Source organism: Mustela putorius, unplaced genomic scaffold (genome assembly GCF_011764305.1).
Source record: "Mustela putorius furo isolate JIRA1106 unplaced genomic scaffold, ASM1176430v1.1 tig00003901_pilon_pilon_pilon, whole genome shotgun sequence".
NCBI lineage: Eukaryota > Metazoa > Chordata > Mammalia > Carnivora > Mustelidae > Mustela > Mustela putorius.
In genome coordinates this window covers 4970670-4993834 of record NW_025422049.1, presented here as the reverse complement: position 1 = coordinate 4993834, position 23165 = coordinate 4970670, and the positions used below count along the sequence as shown (strand labels likewise).

Below are 23165 nucleotides of genomic sequence, written 5' to 3'. Positions count from 1 at the left end.
CTGGACTTACTCAGGGATAGTTTCTATTTTTTTGTCAATGAGTCATACTTTGTTTCATTGCATACCTCACTACCACTTGTTGAAAATTGGGTATTTTGAATATTATGTGGCACTCTGAAAATCAAATTCTGCCCCATTTGGGGGGTTTGTTGATGCTCACTGTGGGTTATTATTGTTTGCTTGTTTAGTGACATTTTGTAAAGTCTGTATTACTGTCATGTTAGCCACTGAAATCTGTGTTCTGTCACCATAGTGGTTAGCTAATGTTTTGAGTTTTCTTAAGGCCTGAAGCCAAAAAAAAAAAAGAAGAAAAAAGGGGAAAAAAAAAAAACCACTCTGCCAGTGTTTGCATACTAGGCATGCCTCAACACTTGGCCAGGTCATTCACAATTCCATCTTAGTCTTCATTTCCTGCTTGTGCAGAGCCTGAAGGCCAGCCAGAGGAAAAAGCCTAAGATCTTCTCAGTCCTTTCCTGAGTAAGTATCCAGTTCTGGGCATAAGCAGGCCTTTTGTTCCAATTCCCTGGTACATGTTATTCCCCTATATTAACTCCTTATCCATCTTCTTTCTTCCCAGGCTTTCAGTCTTTCTATTGCTCGTCTAACCATTATCTCTTGCTCTAGGCTGCTAAAGCCAGTAGTTGTGCCTTTAAATCCTTTTGGCAAATGCCACCCCAGATCTGGAGATGCTCCTAGTAAGGCAAATCAAAAACAGGCCCTTGCACAAGTCCTTAAGGGAACAGCCAGAAAAGGTTGCAACCCACAATTCTTTATGTCCTCTGGCATTAGCAATCTACACTAGGAGTGCAGGCTTCTATCTTCATAGCCATCATCGATCTGGGCATAAGGGATAATAGGCAGGCAATTTATAGCATCACAGTGCTCTCTTGCCCAAAGCAGCAGATTCTTTCTTCACCCAGCCTTTCCTTGACTGTTTTAAGTTTTTTACTAAATTCCACAGTTCTGTAAAAGTTGATTGACAGTTTTTTGCCAGTTCATTAGTTGCTTTTATGGAGGGACAGCACTCTGGAGTTCCCTACTCTGCCATTTTCAGTCATGTCTTACTGTTGCCATTTATGGACTCCTGGGTCACTGCCCATCATTTAGTAATGATCTTATAGCTTCTGATTCACTGTCACTCTGTCCAACTCTATTGCTTTCTTAATTTTTGGAGATTTTCATATATACATAGGTGATATTTCCATCATGCTGGCCTCTTGGCTCCTGGAACTCCTCTCTTCCAAAGATCTTCTCCTCTACCCCATCTCAGCCATTCACTCCATTTCCTAAACTTTAATATTACCAATACCTACAACCCCTCCAAAATGTTCATGTATCTACCCTCACAGAGAACCTTAATCCTGCTAGACAGTCATACTCTTTCTCTCATTCATTCTCCTACTCATCTACATAACTATTTCCTACCTTCTTTCCTAACCTCTCCTAACCTCCAATACCTCCTCTCTCAGCTGATGACCTTATTTTCTATTTCAGCAAGGAAACTGGAGCAATCAACAAAATTTCTACAAACTCTCACCCTCACATCCATCTACCTACCAACAGCTGTACCTACATTTGCTGAACCTTTTCAATTATTATTCTAGATGAACTCTCTATACTCCCATTTAAAGTCATTCCATCCACTTAAGCCATAAACTCCATCCTCTCTGTCCAAGAACATTACTCCAATAACTCTCTCCTCTCTCTCATACATCACCAGTTTTGTGCCTTTCTACTCAATCATTCCCATGAACATATTAATGTGTTCTCTCTTCCATCTTGAAAAAATCATCTCTCTTGAGCTCACTTCCACTGGCAGCTACCTTTGTGTCTCTTTGTAACAACTGCTTTAGAGTTGTCTACCCTATCTCCAGTTTACTCTCCCCATTCTCTTAACACCACCCCAACTTTAAAAAATGGCTAGTTTTACCCTCCCTGATGATAAATCCAATGACCAAATATTAGTCCTTATCTTAAATGACCTATCAGAGGCATTTAATGAAGCTCATCATTCCTTCTTCCATTTAGCTTCCAAGATGCTACATCTTCTTTATTGTCCTCTTACCTTATGCATTACTTCTATATCTCCTTTGCTGATTCCTCCTCTTCTCCAGGCCTTTAACATTGGAATGCCAAGGCTCAGCCCTTGGTTCTCTTCTCTTGTCTCTCTAGACCCAACTCTTGGTGATTTCATTTAGTATCACAACTTTAAATATCATCTACATGCTTCTGATATCTACATTTCTATTTCTAACCCAGTCCTTTCTCCTGAATACCAGATCTATACATCCAGTTATTTACTCAACATCTCACTTGGATATCTAAGACATCTCAAACTTAAAATATGCAAAACTGGAATTCCTGACTCCTACCCACAGTACACCAAACCCATTCCACTTGAAATTTACTCTATCTCATTTGATAATAACACCATCCTTTTAGCTGCTCAGTACAAAAAAAAAGTTAGAAATAGCCCCAACTCTACTCTCTCACATTCTGTATCTAATCAATCAACAAATTGGCTCCACCTTCAAAATATATTCAGAAGCTCATCAACTTCTACTGCTACCTTAACCATATTGATTCTTTGATAACCTCAGTCAAAATAAACATATACACAATACCTTCCATCTCTCTTTTCTCTCTCTCTCATACACACATACTGCTCATGTCACCATTTGAGGCAGCTACTAAAGTCTGATCAAAAAACATTGGTCTCCTTGTTGTTTTCCAACACATCAGGCATGCTCACACCTTAAGGTCTTTGCGTTGGCTGCTCTCTTTGCATAGGGCCTCTTCCCCAGATATCTGCAGAATTTAAACCTCACATCTTCATTTCATTGCTTAAATTTATCTTTTCAATGAGGTATACTCTCACTATTCCATGTAAAATTGCAACCTATTTCTCTAGCACTCCCATTCTTCCTTACCCTGCTCTACATTTTTTTTGCCCCATCTCACTGATCACCTTCTAATATACTATATAATTTACCTCAAATATAGGCAAGAATTTCTATTTGTTTACAGATGTAGCCCCAGCATCCAGAACATTACCTGGCACATAAGAAGTACTTGATCAATACTTTTTTCTTCAAATATTTTTTTAAGTAATCTCTATAGCCAAAGCAGGGCTCAAACTCACAACCTGAGAGTTTCATGCTCCACCAACTCAGCCAGCCAGGTGCCCCACTGATCAGTATTTTTTTTTCCCCAAAAGCAGGCTCCATGCCCGGCATGGCACACAGTGCAGGGCTTGAACTCATGACCCTGAGATCAAAATCTGAGCTGAGATCAAGAGTTGGATGCTTAACTGACTGATCCACCCAGGTGCCCCTGATTAATATCTCTTAAGTGAGTGAATTTAAGCTATAATAATGCCTAGCCACAATACCACTAGTACTACTATAGTCATGTTCTGAATCCAGAAATCAAGGGGCTATGATATGGGTAACAGTCATCATCTCCTTTCTCTTTCCTGTGGCAAGACAACGCTAGCCTTTTGGTATCCTGACACATTCTAGTACTCCTTTCTTTCTGTCCTTTGTCCTAATCCTCATGCTGTCCCTAAGCCCTCTATTATAGCCATCCCTGTTAGGGAAATCAAGCAGATGTGCCTGACAAATTTTCCAAAGTCTGCTTTCAAAGTGCTTACATCCCCTGCCACTCTTCCAAGTCAAAACATCCAGTATAGCCAATCCCGGGTTGAAAATAGGATAAAATCACTCTCACTGACTTCATGGCATAAATAATCAGCTTTGCCTAGAAATCCTAGCATTAAGGGGAAAAAAAGAAGCCTGTTTATCCAAATAATTCCCAACAAGTGAAAATCTGAGTTGTGGACAAGAGGAATGAACATTTTCAGAAAGTGATGAAAAGAGGGGAGGGTGGAGTAAGGCAAGGGACCGATACAAAAGGGTGACAACATACGCCTAGGAGCCAATTCCCAGGCTTAGGTGCCCTAAGCAGTTCTTCATTTTCATGGTTGTCCTCACTTTACCTCTCAGACCACAAATTATTGAAAATCTCTGACATTTCTTCCTCTACCCTCAGTGGTCCTTAAGACTACAGATTTTTATAAGATAGTTCAGGCAACAGAAACAAAGGAATGGTGTTACATAGAGCAATATGAGGGTTACTCTTTCCGATAATAGGTTATTTCTAAATCAAATGTTTCTTGACTGGGTATTTCTTATATAAGAAAAGGGCTAATCTATTGAAAAAAAAGGATTATTCCAACACTGTCAAACCCCCAGGGATATTTTAATTTAGCTCAAAAGTGTTACCATTATGAGGAATATTTTCATATAAAAATTTTTAAATTCTGAAACTTTCAACTAATAAAGCTTGTTGTTATACAGTAGGTCACCATTATTCACTGTAATATGCCCTGAAACCTACAGTCTCCAAAGCCATATCCTATATTCTAATTAATTAAACCCAAGTTAAATTTCAGCTACCTTGTCACTTTAGCAGTTGGCTTCATGTTCTCAAACCCAAAGCAATCATGGTACCTCCTAAGATATGATAAATATTTCAACTTCTCTTTCCTTGTACTAAGAGTAGACTCCCTGACTATTGGCAGGAACAGGGAAAGCTGCCATGACTAATGTTTGAACAAAGAATAAGTACTCTTGCCTAAAAACCCTGCCATATGTCTTGTTTGGTATCAAAATGCTACATGAAGTTCTGATCTGATTTCTCTTCTGGAAAGTCCCAGAAAATGGAAAATAAAAAATAAGCAGAGGCAATAGGTGGTATTACTTGAGAATCCTAAAAGAAATTGTCTTAATATCCTGAATTTGAACTCCGAGGACAGGAAAAGACCTTCTTTACCAGAGTATACTCAGTGCCTAGCAAAACAACAGCATATCATAAACATCCCATAAATGAGTATTTCTTTTTTTTTTAAAGATTTTTTTTATTTGACAGAGAGAGACACAGCGAGAGAGAGAACACAGCAGGGGGAGTGGGAGAGGGAGAAGCAGGCCTCCCGCTGAGCAGGGAGCCCAATGTGGGGCTCAATCCCAGAACCCTGGGATCATAACTCCAGCTGAAGGCAGACACCCAATGACTGAGCCACCCAGGCGCCCCCATAAACGATTATTTCTTGACTAAGTATCCCAGACAGGTAGACAAATCAGGAATGCTCTACCAAAAGGACAATAGAGGCCTTCTTACATTAAAATCCTCCATGATATCATGAAAGCTATCTTCCTAAAAACGCAGATCACTCATTTACAATTAGTGAGCATTTACTATAGGCTAAATTAATTCAGAAAAATTGGTAAAATATAGACCCCACCCTAACTGGCTCACAATCTGGTGAAGGACCAGATATAGTTTATGCTACTATAACCTGGTAAGTGCTATAAGTCTGTGTCAAGTTTTATAAGAACAGAGATTAAGTGCCAGAAGTCTGTGTCAAGTTTTCTGAGGATAGAGATTAAGAAATAACTAATTCCACATGGGTAAAGTGCCAGCAAGACTTTACAGAGCAAGTAAACTTAATCTTAAAGAATTAATAGGAGTCCTTGAGATGAAGAAAAGACAAGTGAAAGGGTTGAGTAAGAAAAGTTTTCTAGTTATAAGGAACTGCATATAAATAGAGGTCTATATATACCAGTGTCTATACCTAACTTTAGGAAATGGCTAGTAATTTAATATGACTAGAATATTAAATCTGAGGGGGAAAAAAACCAGTAAAGATGAGGCTGGAAATAAAGAATGGGGATAGACTGTGAAGAGCCTTTTCTGCCACATTTAGAAGTTTGAATTTTATCCTGCAAAGGTTTTTAGAGCAGTGTGTCAATTGGATCTCTTTTAGAATATAAGAGAAGTAATAATATGAAAGATAGACTGAAAGAGAAATAATCAGAAGCACAGACTTGCTAGATAACTACTATAGTGATTTAAGTGAAAAATAATGTAAAAAACATCTCAAGAGTTTATCCACGTCCTTAAAAAAATTCCCATAGTCATTGCCTGTATACTAAAATTCTAATTCAACACGGTATTTAAGGCCCTTGACAATCCAGAGTGTGCCCACCTTTCCAAATTCACTTCCTGTTCTTTCTTTTCCCTCTGTCTTACAATCCAGCCACACCAGACTATGTACCATTTCTTCAATCGGTTAAATACATTCATAGTGCCATGTCTTCACTCATGTTATTTGTTATTGCTAAACAGACAATTCTCAACAAGCTCCTACTCATCCTTCAAGGACTAAAAAGAGTTATATCTATAAAGTTTTCCCTGATTCCATCTCTCCCAAAGCAAAAATTTATTATGCCTTGCTCTAGGCTTTCACATCATATCATTCATACTACTAAAACAGTTCTTATCATACAGCATTGTTAGCTATCCATTTATCTACCTGCTTTGCTAGAATGGATGAACTGAAACAAATCATTTACAAATAAAATTCAAATTAAGTTATACATACAAAACCATGTGATTTATCAATGTCTGTATATATATATATACACATATATATGTATACACATACACACACACACACACACACACACATTTTTTTTTTTTACCTGGTAAAACTTGAATTTGAACCCAAGAATATGACACAGTGTTTGCGGTTCACACATACTCATGTAAGACTCTAATAAAGATATAAAGAAGTCATCATGTTCTGGCCTGCATTCAAACACTTCTAAAATGACATCCAAAACTCTATTGGGATCCAGATTAAAGCATCCTGCAACAGATGAGATATACATAAATTCAAAAATGATTATATATCATTTTTTAATTAAATCATTAATTTTCAGGGACAACTTATATAACAAGATAGAAATATTTTTAAAAACAACTTGCTTTACAAGTTTGCTTTCCCTGCATCAGAGGATAACCTTTATAATTTTCAAAATGATCAAGTCCACTCCCGACATTTTACAGATGAGAAATAGGACTTCCCCAGGATTACAAAGTGGGTTAATAACAAAACTGGGGCTGGAGCCCAGGACCTGCAACACACAATCAAGTAAACTTTCTTCTATGACACACTCTCAGGTCTTGACTACTCAGGCTAATTAAAAGAGATCCACATTTTTAATTCTCAGGAAAATATGACAATCAAACAATCCATTTACAAGTTAGGCAACTAAAGGGTTTTCTTTAATGTTTTAAGAAGCATTTGGAATGTCAGTAAACAGTTAAAAGTTCAGGTTCATAAATTCAGAACATCATTTTTAGAATCATTTCATAGTTTTTCTTATATATACAACAAAACTATAAAATATAACTGCACCACTGATTTGTATCTATGGTTTTTGGCAGCATTCTAAAGAGAAAACAAGTATACTACTGATACTGAAGAGATGAAAGAACACCAAGGAGCTGGGGACATAACCAAAGAATGTAGATAATACAAGCAAAGAGAGGAGGAAAACAATCCAGGCAGAGCCAGAAAAGAAAACAAAAACAGCACTGAATAGGTCCTGATGGCTACTTACCCTTGCTAATCTCTTGGAGTAAGCTCAAAAGGGCCAATGGAACACAAGCATGGGGAGCAGCAGGCAGAGGGAGAAGCAGGCTCCCCATTGAGCAAGGAGCCTGACTTGTAGAAAATTGTATCTCTGTCTTTCTATTTTTTTTTAAAGATTTTATTTATTTGTCAGAGAGAGAGGGAGCGAGCACATGCAGACAGAGTGGCAGGAAGAGACAGGGAGAGAAGCAGGCTCCCTGATGAGCACGGAGCCCGATGTGGGACTTGATCCCAGGACGCTGGGATCATGACCTGAGCTGAAGGCAGCCGCTTAACCAACTGAGCCACCCAGGCGTCCCTCTGTGGGACTTGGTCCCAGGACCCTGGGATCATGACCCGAGCCAAAGGCAGACACTTAACCAAATGAACCACTCAGGTGTCCCAGCCACCCTATTCTTAATACATTATTAATTCCATTTGCATCCAGCTTCACCATAATTTTATTATAGTGCAGTCCTATCATATGTGCATTTAATTTATGAGAATGCAACCATTTGCACACAACAAAAAAAGGCGAAATAAATTTAAATACAGAAGTTCCACCCACCATTCCTCTCAATAAAATGTATGCTTATAACCCTGAGCACAAAATATCAAGCTGCTATCCCCTCAGTTTTTATCAACTCTCATATGCCTTGCACATCAACCTGAATGGAACTCTATTTTAAATTACATATTTTTCATTAAACATAGCACCTCCATGCAAGCTAGCCACCTCATTGGGGCAAACAAATATTCATTTCTTCTAATGCTGGAGGAAGAAAAAACAACTGTGTTAAACTTTAAAATGTTAGTTCTGAACACTGTATTTTATACATGACCTAAAGAGATTTTTGAAAGAAATTTCTTACATAACCTATTATAAGAGATTTCAAGAGTTACTTCTATTAACTCTACACTTAGTTACACTAAATGCTATAAACTAGTATCTGATTCATAGTATCCGAACAATCACTTGGAAAACCAAACTCTCCAAATGTAAGGAGTATTTCTTGCCTCTTTTTATGAAATCCAAAGTTAAGAATACATTTTCTATTTCTCATACTAAAGGGAAAAAAGACTAACACAGTAATGATGTCTTACTGAAAAGAGTTCCAAATTTTTACATATTCTCCAAAGAAATATTTACCTAAAGTTCTGAGAAGAAAACTTCTAAATATTTTCATCACTATACCCCCCAAAAGTATGGCCTATGAATAAAGAAGTGACTCCAAAATAGCAAATGGATTTTTTTAAAGATTTATTTATGAGAGAGAGAGAGAGAAAGCATGGAGGGGGAGGGTCAGAGGGAGAAGCAAACTCCCTGCTGAGCAGGGAGCCCAATCCCGGGACTCCAGGATCAAGACCTTAGCCAAAGGTAGTCAGTCGCTTAACCAACTGAGCCACCCAGGCACCCCCTGCAAATGGAATTTTTAAAGGCTGTTGGTGGAAATATAAAATGTCAAATGGCACTACTTTGTAAAACTGGCAATTTCCTTAAAAATTCAACTTATAACTCTGTTTATATGACCCAGCCATTTCATTCTTAAGTATTTTTTTCATTCCTAAGTATTTACCCAAGAGAAATGTCTATGTTCATACAAAGACTTGTACAAATGTCTTTATTAAACAACTTTCTTTATAATAGTACACACTCAAATGTCTACCAGCATGTAAATGGATAAACTGTATTACACTGTAACTGTAGTATATACAGTAGACTATTACTCAGAAATAACAAGGAAAGAACTAATAATAGAAGCAAAAACATGGATGAATCACAAAATAATTATGCTGAATGAAAAAAGCCAGACCAAAAAAGAATACTCATTATATGATTCCATTTATAAAAGAATTCTAAAAAATGGAAACTAATCTATAGTGACAGAAAATAGACCAGTGGTTGCCTTCACGGAGTGAAGGAAGATGAAACGCAAAGGGGCAAGAAGAAATTTAGGGCAAGGGGACAATGGTAAATGTGCATTATCTAGACTGTGATGATGTTTTCACAGATGCATACATAACTCAAACTGTACACTTGAAATATACAGTTTATTTATGTCAAGTATGCCTCAACAAAACTGAAAAAAATACCTCCAAATTCTCCAGCTTTGTTAACTGCTCTCCTAATTTACTAAATATAAAAATCCAATCACCAAATAAAAATACTCTATCATAGATGACAAAAGATCCATTAAATATAATTTTGAAAAAATTGCTGGTTTGTAATTACCCATCAAGCTACAACTAGAACAACATGTTACATGGGAATGCTGTGCTTCATTCACATTGTTTTAAAGTTTCTTTTCTTTTCAAGATTTTATTATTTATGAGAGAGTATGTGTGAAAGAGAAAGAGCACGAGCAGGCTGAGGGGTAGAGCAGGGGAGCCTGATGCAGGACTTAATGCCAGGACTTCAGGATCATGACCTGAGCCAAGGGCAGATGCTTAACCAACTGAGCCACCCAGGCACCCCTAAAATTTATATTTTCAATGTGCTACAGTGCGAACCACCTTCATTATGTTTTGTTTTTTTTTTTTTAACAGTATTACTGCATCAAGGCTATTCTATCAGTGATCTGCACTGTCAACTACCAGTTTCTTTCTAGGTGCAATTTAAGGCAGTAATCTAAAAGAGAAGATATGTACTTTTTTTAACATTTTATTTATTTATTTGTCAAAGAGATAGAGCACAGGCAGGCAGAGGCAGAGGGAGAAGCAGGCTCCCTGTGGAGCAAGGAACACGATGTGGGACTCGATCCCAGGACGCTGGGATCATGACCTGAGCCAAAGGCAGCCGCTTAACCAACTGAGCCACCCAGGCATCCTGAAGATATGTACTTTTATTTATAACAGATATCAACCTTTGCATCTTTCACAACAGAAAAACTGGCTTATGAATATTCTATTGAGTGTCTCAAGTTTAGGACAACCAACTAGAATGACCTTTGCTCCATAAGATGGAAAAAGTAACCAAACCATAGATTCAGAAAATGATTTTTAAAACCTTAAAGATCTGCTAGGTAACAGTTAAACTATTTCATACAGAATAAGACTGTAGAAATAACCAGTAAGCTTGGAATTTCTAAAATTTTTTTTTTTCTAATGGCAGCTATGGCAGAACCTAAGCACTCTTGTGCTCAACCATCTTAGAAAGGCTTTCATCTAGCCCAAACATCAAAAGTCATGTGATCTTGAAAAAGATCATAAGCCAAGTTCCCTACCTCTATCACCAGCTACATTAGAGATATATACACACATATAATGCCTTTATGTCTTCTGAGGAACAAACAGGGAACCATACTTGAAGGAAACAAGTGGAAAAATAAAAAAGTGGCTGTAATGACCACAGATGCATTTAAATAATTTAAATTATATTTAAGTAATATAATTTATATATATTTAAATAATTGAAATTTCATTTAAATAAACATTAAATAACCACCTGATATGTGCCAGATGCTTGTGATATGAAGATTAATAAAATGCCTAAAAGAGAGTTTACACTTTTTGGATGACACGTCTTTTTAGAAATGCGTTGAAAAAATGAAGTTCTCCAAAAGATAGACAAGATGACACTAGTCATTATTAAAGCAAGTGATTGCAACTAGAAGCAAAAAAAAAAAAAAAAAAACCTGATTAAACTGACAATGGCTGTTGGAGGAATATGATGTGCCAAACGGAGATTCCTAACAGAAACAAAAATCCCAAGGTAATATTGTAAACATGCCTGGGAGAGATGTTCAACCTGTACACTTCAGACAAGGAAACAGAATAACTTCAAACACCACGTTCCAGACAGAAAGGACATAGAAAAACCATGTTTTAGGGGCACCTGGATGGCTCAGTGGATTAAGCTTCTGCCTTCAGCTCAGGTCATGATCTCAGGGTCCTGGGATCGAGCCCCACATCGGGCCCTCTGCTCAGCAGGGAGCCTGCTTCCTCCTCTCTTTTCCTGCCTCTCTGCCTGCTTATGATCTCTGTCTGTCAAATAAATAAATAAAATCTTTTTTTAAAAAAACATGTTTTAAACAAAAGGATATAATCTGGCATCTAGAATTACTTTAGAAACAGGCTATGCTGTAATCTGAATGCTTCTGCCCCTCCCACCAAAAATTCTTCTATGGAAATTCTAATCCCCAATGTGATATTTCAGAAGTGGGGTCTTTGAGAGGTGATTAGGTCACAAGAGCAGAGCCCTCATGAATGAGATTAATGCGCTTAAAAAAGAGCTCCCCTGCCCCTTCCACCATGTGAGGATACAACAAGAAGTCAGAAGTCTGCAACCTAGAGGAGGCCTTCACCAAGAACCCAACCATGTCGGCGCCCAGATTTGGGGATTTCAAGCCTCGAGAACTGTGAGAGATACATTTCTGTCATTTATAAGCTACCCAGTCTGTGGTAACATATTATAGCAGTCCAAATGGACTAAAACAGGCTAATAAAAACCTATGTTAGATTACATCTAATAAATAGTATTTGCAAAGAACTGTGCATCTCAAGGAAAGAACCAGAAAACAAAGATGCATTATAAAAGTATAATTATAAGAAAAAAAAAATCTATGTTTGAGAACACCAACTGCTGTCTTCTTTTTCATAGCAGGAAAAAACTTCTTCATAACTAGTATACAGTAAAGAAACTTCAATAAAGCAAAAATGCAAAGGAGGTAGTCAACTGGCTTCCCTTTTCAAGAGAGAGCAGACAGCTGACACAAAAATAAGATGCTTCTAGGCTGGATGGCCCCTTATATCCAGACTGGTCCAAAAATAAAATACTAAGTACACTCAAGGTAACTTAGTCAAAATGGTTAAATGTCCCATAATATGCCCAAGAATCATTCAGTCTGGAGTCTTCTTTTGTTTTTAATGTTTCTCAGGTTACTTGCCAAGCGACCAAAAGGACTTGTGAGACTGAAGGTACAGAGGTCCTCACCATACCTTTCCCTACCCCTAGCCAAATCTACAACCTTGGATACCAGGCAACAAATCAAGATCCTGAGGTTTGGTGAACAGGCCTCTGGTTCTGGTTGAGTAGGACAGGGTTAGAGCCTAGACCAAAAAGATCTTGGACCACTAAACCCAAAACCAGAAAGAACCATTTCCACTCCCTAAAACTCAACTCAAGTTAGCTAGCTCCGTGACTAATTCTTTTGATTTAGAGTAGAAACCAGCATAGTGTGGCCTGTGGGTCAAATCCATTCAGTTTCCGTAAATAAAAGTTATACTAGAACACACTTATTTACATACTGTCTACGGTTACTTTCAAACTACATCAGCAGAGTTGAGTAGTTGCAACAGAAACCTTATTGGCCCACAAAGCAAACAAATATTTACTACCTCACCCTTTAGAGAAAAAATTTGCTGACTCCTAATTTAAAAGAAAGAAAAGGAATGCCTATTATTTTTTTTGAAGGGCATTCAGAAGAGTAGAGTTATAGTTTAACTCAACAATCAAAGGTGTCCATCTCTGCTATCTTTCCTTGAATTTCTAAAAGATGACTTTTGCCATTTTGATGCAGGTTCATCTTTGAGTGGAGTTTATGATTTGGCAGCTAAAGAGACTACCAATCACTATCCATTCCCATTTAATAAGTTTTTCAAATTTACTGTCAAACTTGAGATCACAACCACCATGCAGACTCATAATGATTCTCCTTCTTTGCTGACTCATGCACAAAACAGTCCCTATCTGACAGGAGATAAACCTTGTTTATTATATTTAGGATATGAACATTTTGATGTGCCAGAATCTTTTAGGGAGCAAATGACTAGCTTTTAATTAAAGATGATAAATAAGGATTTCTCCTGACCAGACCAAGTGCCCTGAAATGTAAGTGCATTTATTTATTTATTTTCCAAAGATTCCACTCATTCACTTGACAGAGAGAGATCACAAGCAGGCAGAGAGGCAGGCAAAGAGAGAGTGTGGAGGAAGCAGGCTCCTCACAGAGCAGAGAGCCCAACGCGGGCCTCGATCCCAGGAACCCAAGATCATGACCTGAGCCGAAGGCAGAGGCCCAACCCACCGAACCACCCAGGTGCCCCTGTAAGTGCATTTAAATGCATACCTCCCAAACCAGGTATCAGTTCTGCCTATGGCTAGTAAAGGACATCAGACCTGAGATAGCTTTGTATGAGGTATTATGTCCAGACTGCTCCTATAGAGAAAACGATGGGAATAAACAAGGGGAAACTTGTCCAAAGATGCTATGAAAATAAGATGCTGTGGCAGTGAACTGCTCTGACCGGATGAGACAAGGTCTGAGTGGAGTCTGCATTGAGGGGAAATCCCATAAATTTAACACTGAGAGAGTACTCATTGGAATTGGAGTCTTAATCTCAATTTTCATGTCAGTGAAAAATTCCTTTCTCAGACAATGGGGGAGAGGACAGAAGCAAGCCAGAGAGAAACAAACACTGAGTCAGGGAGATGAGCTTACTAAAATCTTCCATGTAAAGGGAAAGAGGCTAAGAATCACTATAAATTCTGTAAGAAAGAGAGAATTTTCATTCATTTTTTTCAACCAGTATTTATTTGGCACCTATATATCAGACACTGAAGTTAGAGGTACTAAACAAAACAAAATCCACTATTTTTGTGAAGCTTACATTCCAAAGGGGAGAGAATAAACTGCATTTCATGTTTATGGTGGTAAGTGCTCTGAAGAAAACACAGTGAATGAAAGGGAGTGCTGAGGGGGATGGCCAGGGAAGGCTATACTGAGGTTACATGTGAGTGCTTCTGGCCTAGTGTGGTTGGGAGTTCACTTGATAGCCTAGAATAGGGGTTTAGCCCAAGAGATCCAATTCTTTATATTCAAAGAATATCCAAGTATATCATGAGCTTGCAGTTGACTACCACATTGTTCTTCACAGACAGTAATGTAACCTGTTCTGTAGGAGCCACGTTCAAGATAAGAAAGTAGTGTGTACTTTCCCAGTTAGATTAAAGCATAACTTCAAGAAAATCTCTTTGAAATGTTCCTAACATAACAAAGGACTAAAAAGGTATAAACCCACAAGGACTAAAATTAGAAGAAACAAGGACAGACAAGAAATGTCAACAAATACATAAAATAGAAACAAAAACAAGTGCAGAGTTTACATAGCATAAATTTTTTTTAAAAGATTTATTTATTTGAGAGAAAGAGAGAGAAAGAGCAGTGGGGAGGGCCATGGGGCAGGGGCGGGGAGGGAGAGACAGAGGGAGAGGGAGAAGCAGACTCTCTGATGAGCAGGAAGCCCAATGGAGATCATGACCTGAGCCAAAGGCAGACACTCAACCACTCAACTGACTGAGCCACCCAGGCACCCCAGCATAAAAATTTTTACATGAGAAATATCTTAAAAGAGTACATGACAGGATATAAGGAAAGACAAACCTTTAGGAAAGCAATATTGCCAAGCAAGCACCTCAAGCTAGATCAAAATGCTGCAGGAAAAAATGTAGAGCCGACCCTGAAAAGAATAGAAAAGAAACCCCACAGGAGGCTTTTTAAAAATAGGTCACTGCCACAAAGTTAAGCAAGAGCCCTGAAGCCCATGGGCTACCAGTCTTGGTGGTACACTGACAACAGAAGGAAGTAGCAAAGACAGTAAATCAGCTGCCAGAACTAGACTCACTTCAAAGGGGAGGGGAGGGGTGAAAAAGGTGATGGGGATAAAGGAGTACACTTGTGAGCACTGGGTGTGGCATGAAAGTGTTGAACCACTATATGATATACCTAATATTACACTTACACTGTGTTAACTGCGATTTTTTTTTTTAAAGATTTTATTTATTTATTTGTCAGAGAGAGAGCGAGCGAGGGCGAGCACAGGCAGACAGAGTGGAAGGAAGAGTCAGAGGGAGAAGCAGGCTCCCTGCAGAGCAAGGAGCCTGATGTGGGACTCGATCCCAGGACACTGGGATCATGACCTGAGCCGAAGGCAGCTGCTTAACCAACTGAGCCACCCAGGCGTCCCTGTGTTAACTGCGATTTAAATAGAAACTTTTAAAAAGGATAAATTTAAAGTAAAGGCTCCTTACCTGCTATACCTGCTGATCACCAAAAGCCTAAGCTAAAAACAAAGGTAACTGTAGTAAATCTAGTTTAATCCAGGTTGTTTTACACAGGAATGGAGCAAGGGAATGAGGATTGGAATACTTCCCCTCTCTTTCTTAGTCAAACATAAATTTCCAAAAGTGGAGAAAAAACTGCGAAGTGGAGCATAAGCATCCTCTAAAATATAACCAGTAAAGCAGGGAACATGACTTCTACAACAGGTCTCAAAATCTAAGACACCTATGTGTTGTGAAATCTTCCCTAAGATAGCACAACACCTAACAAATAAGAGCAAAAACTCTTCCCATTCTGAAAAATCAGGATTACACTACTTTTCTACCATTCATTCCTCCTTTCTACAGAAGCCAACTATTTCCTTCAAATGCTCAACACAAATAAAAAGAATAAAGCTGAAGAAATTCTACTTAAAAGGTAGGGCGAATAACACTTCCCTATCTTTTACAACATCTGTTGCACTTATTTTAACAGGTTGTTGTAAAGATAAAATAAGGTATGCATCAAAGTCCCTTGTAAAGGTATTTTTTAAATCAAGCTCAAAAAAACTAAACAGGACGCCTGGTGGCTCAGTTGGTTAAGAGGCTGCCTTCAGCTCAGGTCATGATCCCAGCGTCCTGGGATCGAGTCCCACATCGGGCTCCTTGCTTGGCTGGGAGCCTGTTTCTCCCTCTGCCTTCTGCCACTCTGCCTGCTTGTGCTCTCTCTCTCTCTCTCTCTCTCTCTCTGGCAAATAAATAAATAAAATCTTTTAAAAAAAACATTATTTCTAAAGAAACAAAAAAAAACTAAACATCTCCATGTTTCGAGAGTTCGATAAAGATTTTATTTAAGTTTCACATTTGCTTATTTTGATAGAAATACCAGAGAGAATAGAAATGAATAAAAAGAGCCAGCACGGGGCACCTGGATGGCTCAGTGGGTTAAGCCTCTGCCTTCGGCTCAGGTCATGATCTCAGGGTCCTGGGATCAATCCCCGCATTGGGCTTTCTGTTCAGCGGAGAGCCTGCTTCCCTCTCTCTCTCTGCCTGCCTCTCTGCCTACTGTGTTCTCTGTCTGTCAAATAAATAAATAAAATCTTTTAAAGAAATAAATAATTTTTTAAAAAACACCCAGCAGGAGAAGAGAAATAATAAAGATTAGAGCAGAAATCGATGAAATAGAAACCAAAAGAACAGCAGAAAAGATTAATGAAAGTAGGAGCTGGTTCTCTGAAAGAATTAATAAGACTGATAAACCCCTGGCCAGACTTATTAAAAAGAAAAGAGAAAGGACCCAAATAAATAAAATCATGAATGAAAGTGGAGAGGTCACAACTCACACTGAAGAAATATAAATAATTATAAGAACATATTATGAGCAACTATATGCCAACAAATTAGACAATATGGAAGAAATGGATACATTCCTAGAAATGTATAAAATGTATAAAACTGAACCACAAAGAAACAGAAAACCTGAAGAGATCCATAACCAGCAAGGAAATAACGCCATAATAAAGAATCTTCCAACAACAGCCCAGGGCCAGATGGCTTCCCAGGAGAATCCTACCAAATATTTACAGAAGAATTAATACCTATTTTTCTGAAACTGTTCCAAAAAATAGAAATGGAAGGAAAACTTCCAAACTCATTTTATGAGGCCAGCATTACCCTGATCCCAAAACCAAATAACCCACCAAAAAGGAAAATTACAGACCAACATCTCTGATGAATATGGATGCAAAAATTATCATCAAAATACTAGCCAACAGGTTCCAAAATTACATTAAAAAGATCATTCACAAAAAAAAAAAAATTATTCACCACGACCAAGTGGAATTTATTCCTGGACTGCAAGTTGGGTTCAACATCTACAAATCAATGTGATACAATACATTAATAAAAGAAAGGGTAAGAACCATATGATACTCTCAGAAGATACAGAAAAAGTATTTGACAAAGTACATCATCCTTTCTTGATTAAAACTCTTCACAGTGTAAGGATAAAGAGTACACAGCTCAGTATCATAAAAGTCATCTACGAAAACCCCCAGTGAATATCATTCTCTATGGGGCAAAACTGAGAGCTTTTCCCCTAAGGTCAGGAACACAGCAGGGATGTCCACTAACACCGCTGCTGTTCAACATAGTAAGAGAAGTCCTAGCCTCAGCAGTCAGACAACAAAAAGAAATAAAAGGCATCCGAATTGGCAAAGAAGTCAAACTCTCACTCTTTGCAGAGAATATGATGCTTTATGTGGTAAATCCAAATAACTCCACCCCAAAGTGCTAGAACTCATACAGGAATTCAGTAAAGTGGCAAGATATAAAATCAATGCACAAAATCAGATGCATTTCTATACACCAACAATGAGACAGAAGAACAAGAAATTAAGGAGTCGATCCATTTACAACTGCACCCAAAACCACAAGATACCCAGGAATAAATCTAACCAAAGAGGCAAAGGATCTGTACTCAGAAAACTATAGAGTACTCAAGAAAGAAATTGAGGAAGACAAAAAGAAAAGGAAAAACATTCCATGCTCATGAATTTGAAGAACTAATATTGTGAAAATGTCTATGCTACCTAGAGCAATGTATACATTAATGCAATCCATATCAAGTTACTATCATCTTTTTCCACAGAAATGTAACAAATAATCCTAAAATCTGTATGGAACCAGTAAAGACCCTGAATAGCCAGAGGAATGTTGAAAAAGAAAACCAAAGCTGGTAGCATCACAGTTCTGGACTTTAAGATCTATTACAAAGCTGTCATCATCAAGACAGCATGGTACTGGCACAAAAACAGACACGTATATCAATGGAACAGAATAGAGAACTCAAGAAATGGACCCTCAACTCTATGGTCAACTAATCAACAAAGCAGGGGAAGAGTATTCAATGGAAAAAAAAATTCTCTTCAACAAACAGTGCTGGGAAAACTGGACAGCCTCATGCAGAAGAATGAAACTATTTCCTTACACCATACACAAAGATAAACTCAAAATGGATGAAAGACCTAAATGTGAGACAGGAATCCATCAAAATCCTTGAGGAGAATAGAGGCAGCAACCCCTTCAACCTCAGCTCCAACAACTTCTTCCTAGACACACTGCCAAAGGTAAAGGAAGCAAGGGTAAAAATGAACTATTTGGACTTCATCAAGATCAAAAGCTTTATCACATCAAAAGAAATAGTCACAAAAGACAACCAACAGGATGGGAGAAGATATTTGCAAACGACATATCAGATAAAGGGCTAGGATCCAAAATGTATAAAGAACTTAACAAACTCAACATCCAAGGAACAAATAATCCAATCAAGAAATGGGCAGAAGATGGAAACACACATTTCTGCAAAGACATCCAAATTGCCAACAGACACATGAAAAAGTTTTCAGTATCACTTGGCAATGGGGAAATACAAATCAAAACCTCAGTGAGATACCACGGCACACCAGTTAAAATGGATAAAATTAACAAGTCAGGAAATGACAGGTGTCGGTGAGGATGCAGAGAAAGGGAAACCCTCCTACACTGTTGGTGGGAATGCAAGCTGGTGCACCCACTCTGGAAAACAGTATGGAGCTTCTTCAAAAAGTTGAAAATAGAGCTACCCTACAACATACTGGGTATTTATGACATACTGCACTACTGGGTATTTACCCCAAAGATACAAATGCAGTCATCTGAAGGGGCACCTGTTCCCCAATGTTTGCAGCAGCAACGTCCATAGTATCCTAACTATGGAAAAAGTCCAGATGTCCATTGACAGATGAATGGATAAAGAAGATATGGTGTATATATATATATGTATATATACATACACACATACACAAACACACACACACACACACACACACACACACACACACACACAATGGAATATTATGCAGCCATCAAAAAATGAAATCTTGCCATTTACAATGTGGATGGACCTAAAGGATGTTATTATATTAAGCGAAATAAGTCAATCAGAGAAAGACAATTATCATATGATCTCACTCGTATGTGGAATTTGAGAAACAAGGCAGAGGATTATAGGGGTAGAGAGGAAAAAATAAAACAAAATGAAACCAGAGAGGCAGACAAACCATAAGATTCTTAATCTCTGGAAACAAACTAAGGGTTGCTGGAGTGCAGTGGGTAGGTGGGATGAGGTGGCTGGGTGATGGACGTTGGGGAGGGTATGCATTGTGGTGAGCACTGTGCATTGCCTAAGACTGATGAATCACAGAACTGTACTCCTGAAACAAATAGTAAAATTTAAAAAAATAATAATAATTAAAAAGGAAATAAATACAAACACACAGGTAGTACTGACAAAAGTATTTCTCATAAATATCATCCCAAATTTTATTTGTACTGGTAAAATCTTAAAAGTACAAGCTAGACACTTCTCTCATTTCTTAATTGAAAAAAAGAAACCTATAAGGGGGAATGCATTCATTTTGTCTTTACAGATATTCTCCAACAGTTTAAAAAAACTTAGTAACACATACTATTATTAGATATATGTCTTACCTATTAAAGATTTTATATTTTCTAAGATTAAATCACTAGTAATATTTCCAGATAAATCTTGCCCCAATTCAGCAATCAGCTTGGCATAACCTTCATTCTCTTCTCTTAACAAATTGAATTTTTGCTGCTTATAACTGAAATTAAACATCATAAAAGGGATAAAATTAACTCAATTAACAAGCATGCATACAAGTAATGTATTCTTCTCACTGATTTTTCCCCTCTTATATAGAACAAGTATAAGAACAGTTGTTAAAGTTTTACTTCTTTGTATATTTTTAAAACAGAAATTAACAGTGATTCATAAGAGACACCCCAATGTTAATTACACAGAGAAAACTAGTAACACAAAGAAAGAATACTGCTAATCTCAAGGAACATAACATGCCACTATTTCCACTGCTAAGAAAATACCTAGAGCATAGCCATACTTGTAAATTATTTTACTAGTAATAATAAAAACACTAAATATTATTTTAACTTCTAATACAGAGAAAAGTTAACACTGGTTTTACACAGATGGAGTTCACTACTGACTCAATAATCCTAGGCTTCTTTTAAAAGGAAAAAACACAAGACATGCTAACATCAACAACAAAAAAAATTTTTCAAACTGCCATTAGAAACATCAAAATGAGAACTAAGGAAACATACTCAGATACTTGATGTGCAACATAAAGATAAATATACTTACAAGAGTTTTGTCTTGATTTTAACTGACTTTTGATTGAACTGCTGTGATTGTTTGATAAGCCCTAATGATTCCAATGTTTCTGGATCCAGGCGTTCCTTTAGAACTGTGTCTGAAACTAAATACTGTATTAAAAAATATTAAAGATCATTTATTCCTTAGCATTGTAATACATCCACCATTTAAATGCATTCAAAATAATTTTCCCCAAATAAGAATATTAAAAATCACATTAAATATATATCAACAACTTTTGATTTACTTTTAAAAAAAAAGCTCCAATTTAACAAAAATGATGACTCTCCAAATACTGAAAAATGTGACATATAGCTCTTCAAATAAAACTCACTAAAAAATTTTATGCGTGCTGTACACAGTCTATAAATGACAAGAACTACAGATGAAATGGATTAAAACTGTGTCTGCCAACTGAATTTTTCTTTAAGATTAATACAGCACTTCAGCCTTCATTAGTTTCTACTGTTTAAGTCAAATTCTAGCACAGCAAAGACAAGGACATCTTCCATTTCTGAGAAACAGCACTTCTCCTTGGTTCTAAATTTACGAACATAAAATGGTTTACTAGACAACGATTATGACAAGTTCTAGAATTTATTATTTCTAAGCTACCTCCATTCTTTTTCTCCTTCCCTAATAAAGAGTTTATGAAAAACCGTTCAGTTTAAAAGCTGTCCACATCATTTCTACTCACTTGATAGATTCTTACCTTTTCCTTATTTAGGAACTTACTAGATCAGGAGTATCATCTAAAGTTTGATATATACAGAGAGCTTAAGTGATATGAAGCATGCATATTTCACAAATAATTAGCATGTCTAATTTTACAAAGCATTCCATTTCAAAATCCAAATCTCACCTTATAATGAATAGCCAACTCAATGTCAATATCTTCCTCCATTAACATGATTAACAGTGATTACAACTGTTCAATGTAAAAATCTAGAAAGGGAAAGTATTTTTTACAACTTACCAAACATGCTAATACCAATTGTGTAAAATAGTCTCTCTTGCTTTTTTCTTCTAAACAATTTGTCTCAATATCTATAATGATGGAAGAAAAAAAGATGAAAGTTTGATTGATTTTTCCAGACTGTCTCCAGCACTATAAGATACTTATTTTCTTTAAAATTAGCTCATTTTAAAATGCCTCGTTCTGAAATTGGAAAAAAATTTGAAACTATAGTAAGCAGTAACTGTCCTTCATATGTATATGAATGCTCAGAATTAATTTCTCCTGATACTACAGACTGACCCTGTGACCAATGGCATATCCATAAAATGGTAAGCTGATTACACAGGAGTTACAGGCTATGGCACTGGAAGCAACAAAACTTCAAAAAAATGTTTTCAAAAATGGAAATATTCAAGCGAAGTTTAAATGGCAACACGTCAGAGATGCTAAAGAAGAGATTCCTTCTTCAGGTGCAGAATTGAACTAGGTGACAAGAAAGATCTCTTCTAACACTAAAAGATCCTATTACTTGTGAAGATTAAACCTTTGACCTTGGCCACCTTGGTACCATATTCTAACCAAACTACCTGGCCATCAACTCTACAAAAAGACAGTATTAAAAGAATATTTTTAACACCCTATTTTGAATTACAATTCAAATAGTGAACAAAAATTTATTCATGGTTTTTATTTTCTTCCTACTGAACTATTAAGAAACTGAAACCTCCAAGTTTTGGTAGCTTATTCAGAAAAATTTGTCAAAAACTTTTATGAAGTATTGAGGAAATAAAACAATTAGTTCTTAATGCCAAGCATCAAGAAAGTCAACCAGGATTGACAGGATTACAAAACTGATCTCAGGATTACTGCTTTAACGATTACATACTACTATATTAAGGTCAACTTTTAATTTACAAGAGACACCAATCTTAGTAATATAATAAAAATTGTCTTCTAAGGGTTCCATAATTCTCCCCAGACGTCCTACCACTGATCTGCTTCAGTTTACTTTCTATTGCCATCACTGAGAATCAAAAGAGAAAGGAATTTATCATCAAACATATCCACATTTTCCTGGCTCTTCTCCCCTTTCCCACCTTGGACAGTGCCATTTCCCAATATCCTGGACACTGCAGCTAAGCACATGGTCAGCTCAAGTGTACTAAGAGAATTTCAGGGTATAATTTACACAACATAACCTACAATACAATCTCATTCTCTCAATTAGACTTTTAATCCATGTGTATCTCATCAATCCCTTCCAGTGACTCCGAGTTGTCTCCCTGTTAGCCCGTCTTCTGGTTCCTCCGCAGGCTAGAATTTCAAGAATACCGACCTTGAGGGCTCAGGACTAACCTGGGCCCATTCTTTTAACCAACATCTATCTACCAAGGCCCGAAAGTCCCTAATGTCTACCCCCAAAGTCCCTCTATGATCAGAGCACCTGGATAGCAGG

The 23165-nt window shown here is 37.2% G+C and overlaps 1 protein-coding gene across 17 annotated transcripts in view; it reads right to left on the bottom strand.

The window, feature by feature from the left end:
* Positions 1-23165, bottom strand: part of THOC2 (THO complex 2) — a 113898-nt gene that overhangs the window by 64252 nt on the left and 26481 nt on the right. For all 17 annotated transcript variants that reach the window (XR_006603034.1, XR_006603033.1, XR_200152.3 and 14 more), the window contains exons 5-8: positions 21728-21798; positions 20740-20861; positions 20046-20179; positions 6543-6709 (exon numbers count right to left, since the gene is read on the bottom strand). Coding sequence is in view for 14 of the 17 variants with exons in the window: in XM_013061216.2 (XP_012916670.1) it covers positions 6543-6709; positions 20046-20179; positions 20740-20861; positions 21728-21798 (494 nt within the window). In the remaining 3 variants the exon portion in view is untranslated. The remainder of the gene's footprint in view (positions 1-6542; positions 6710-20045; positions 20180-20739; positions 20862-21727; positions 21799-23165) is intronic.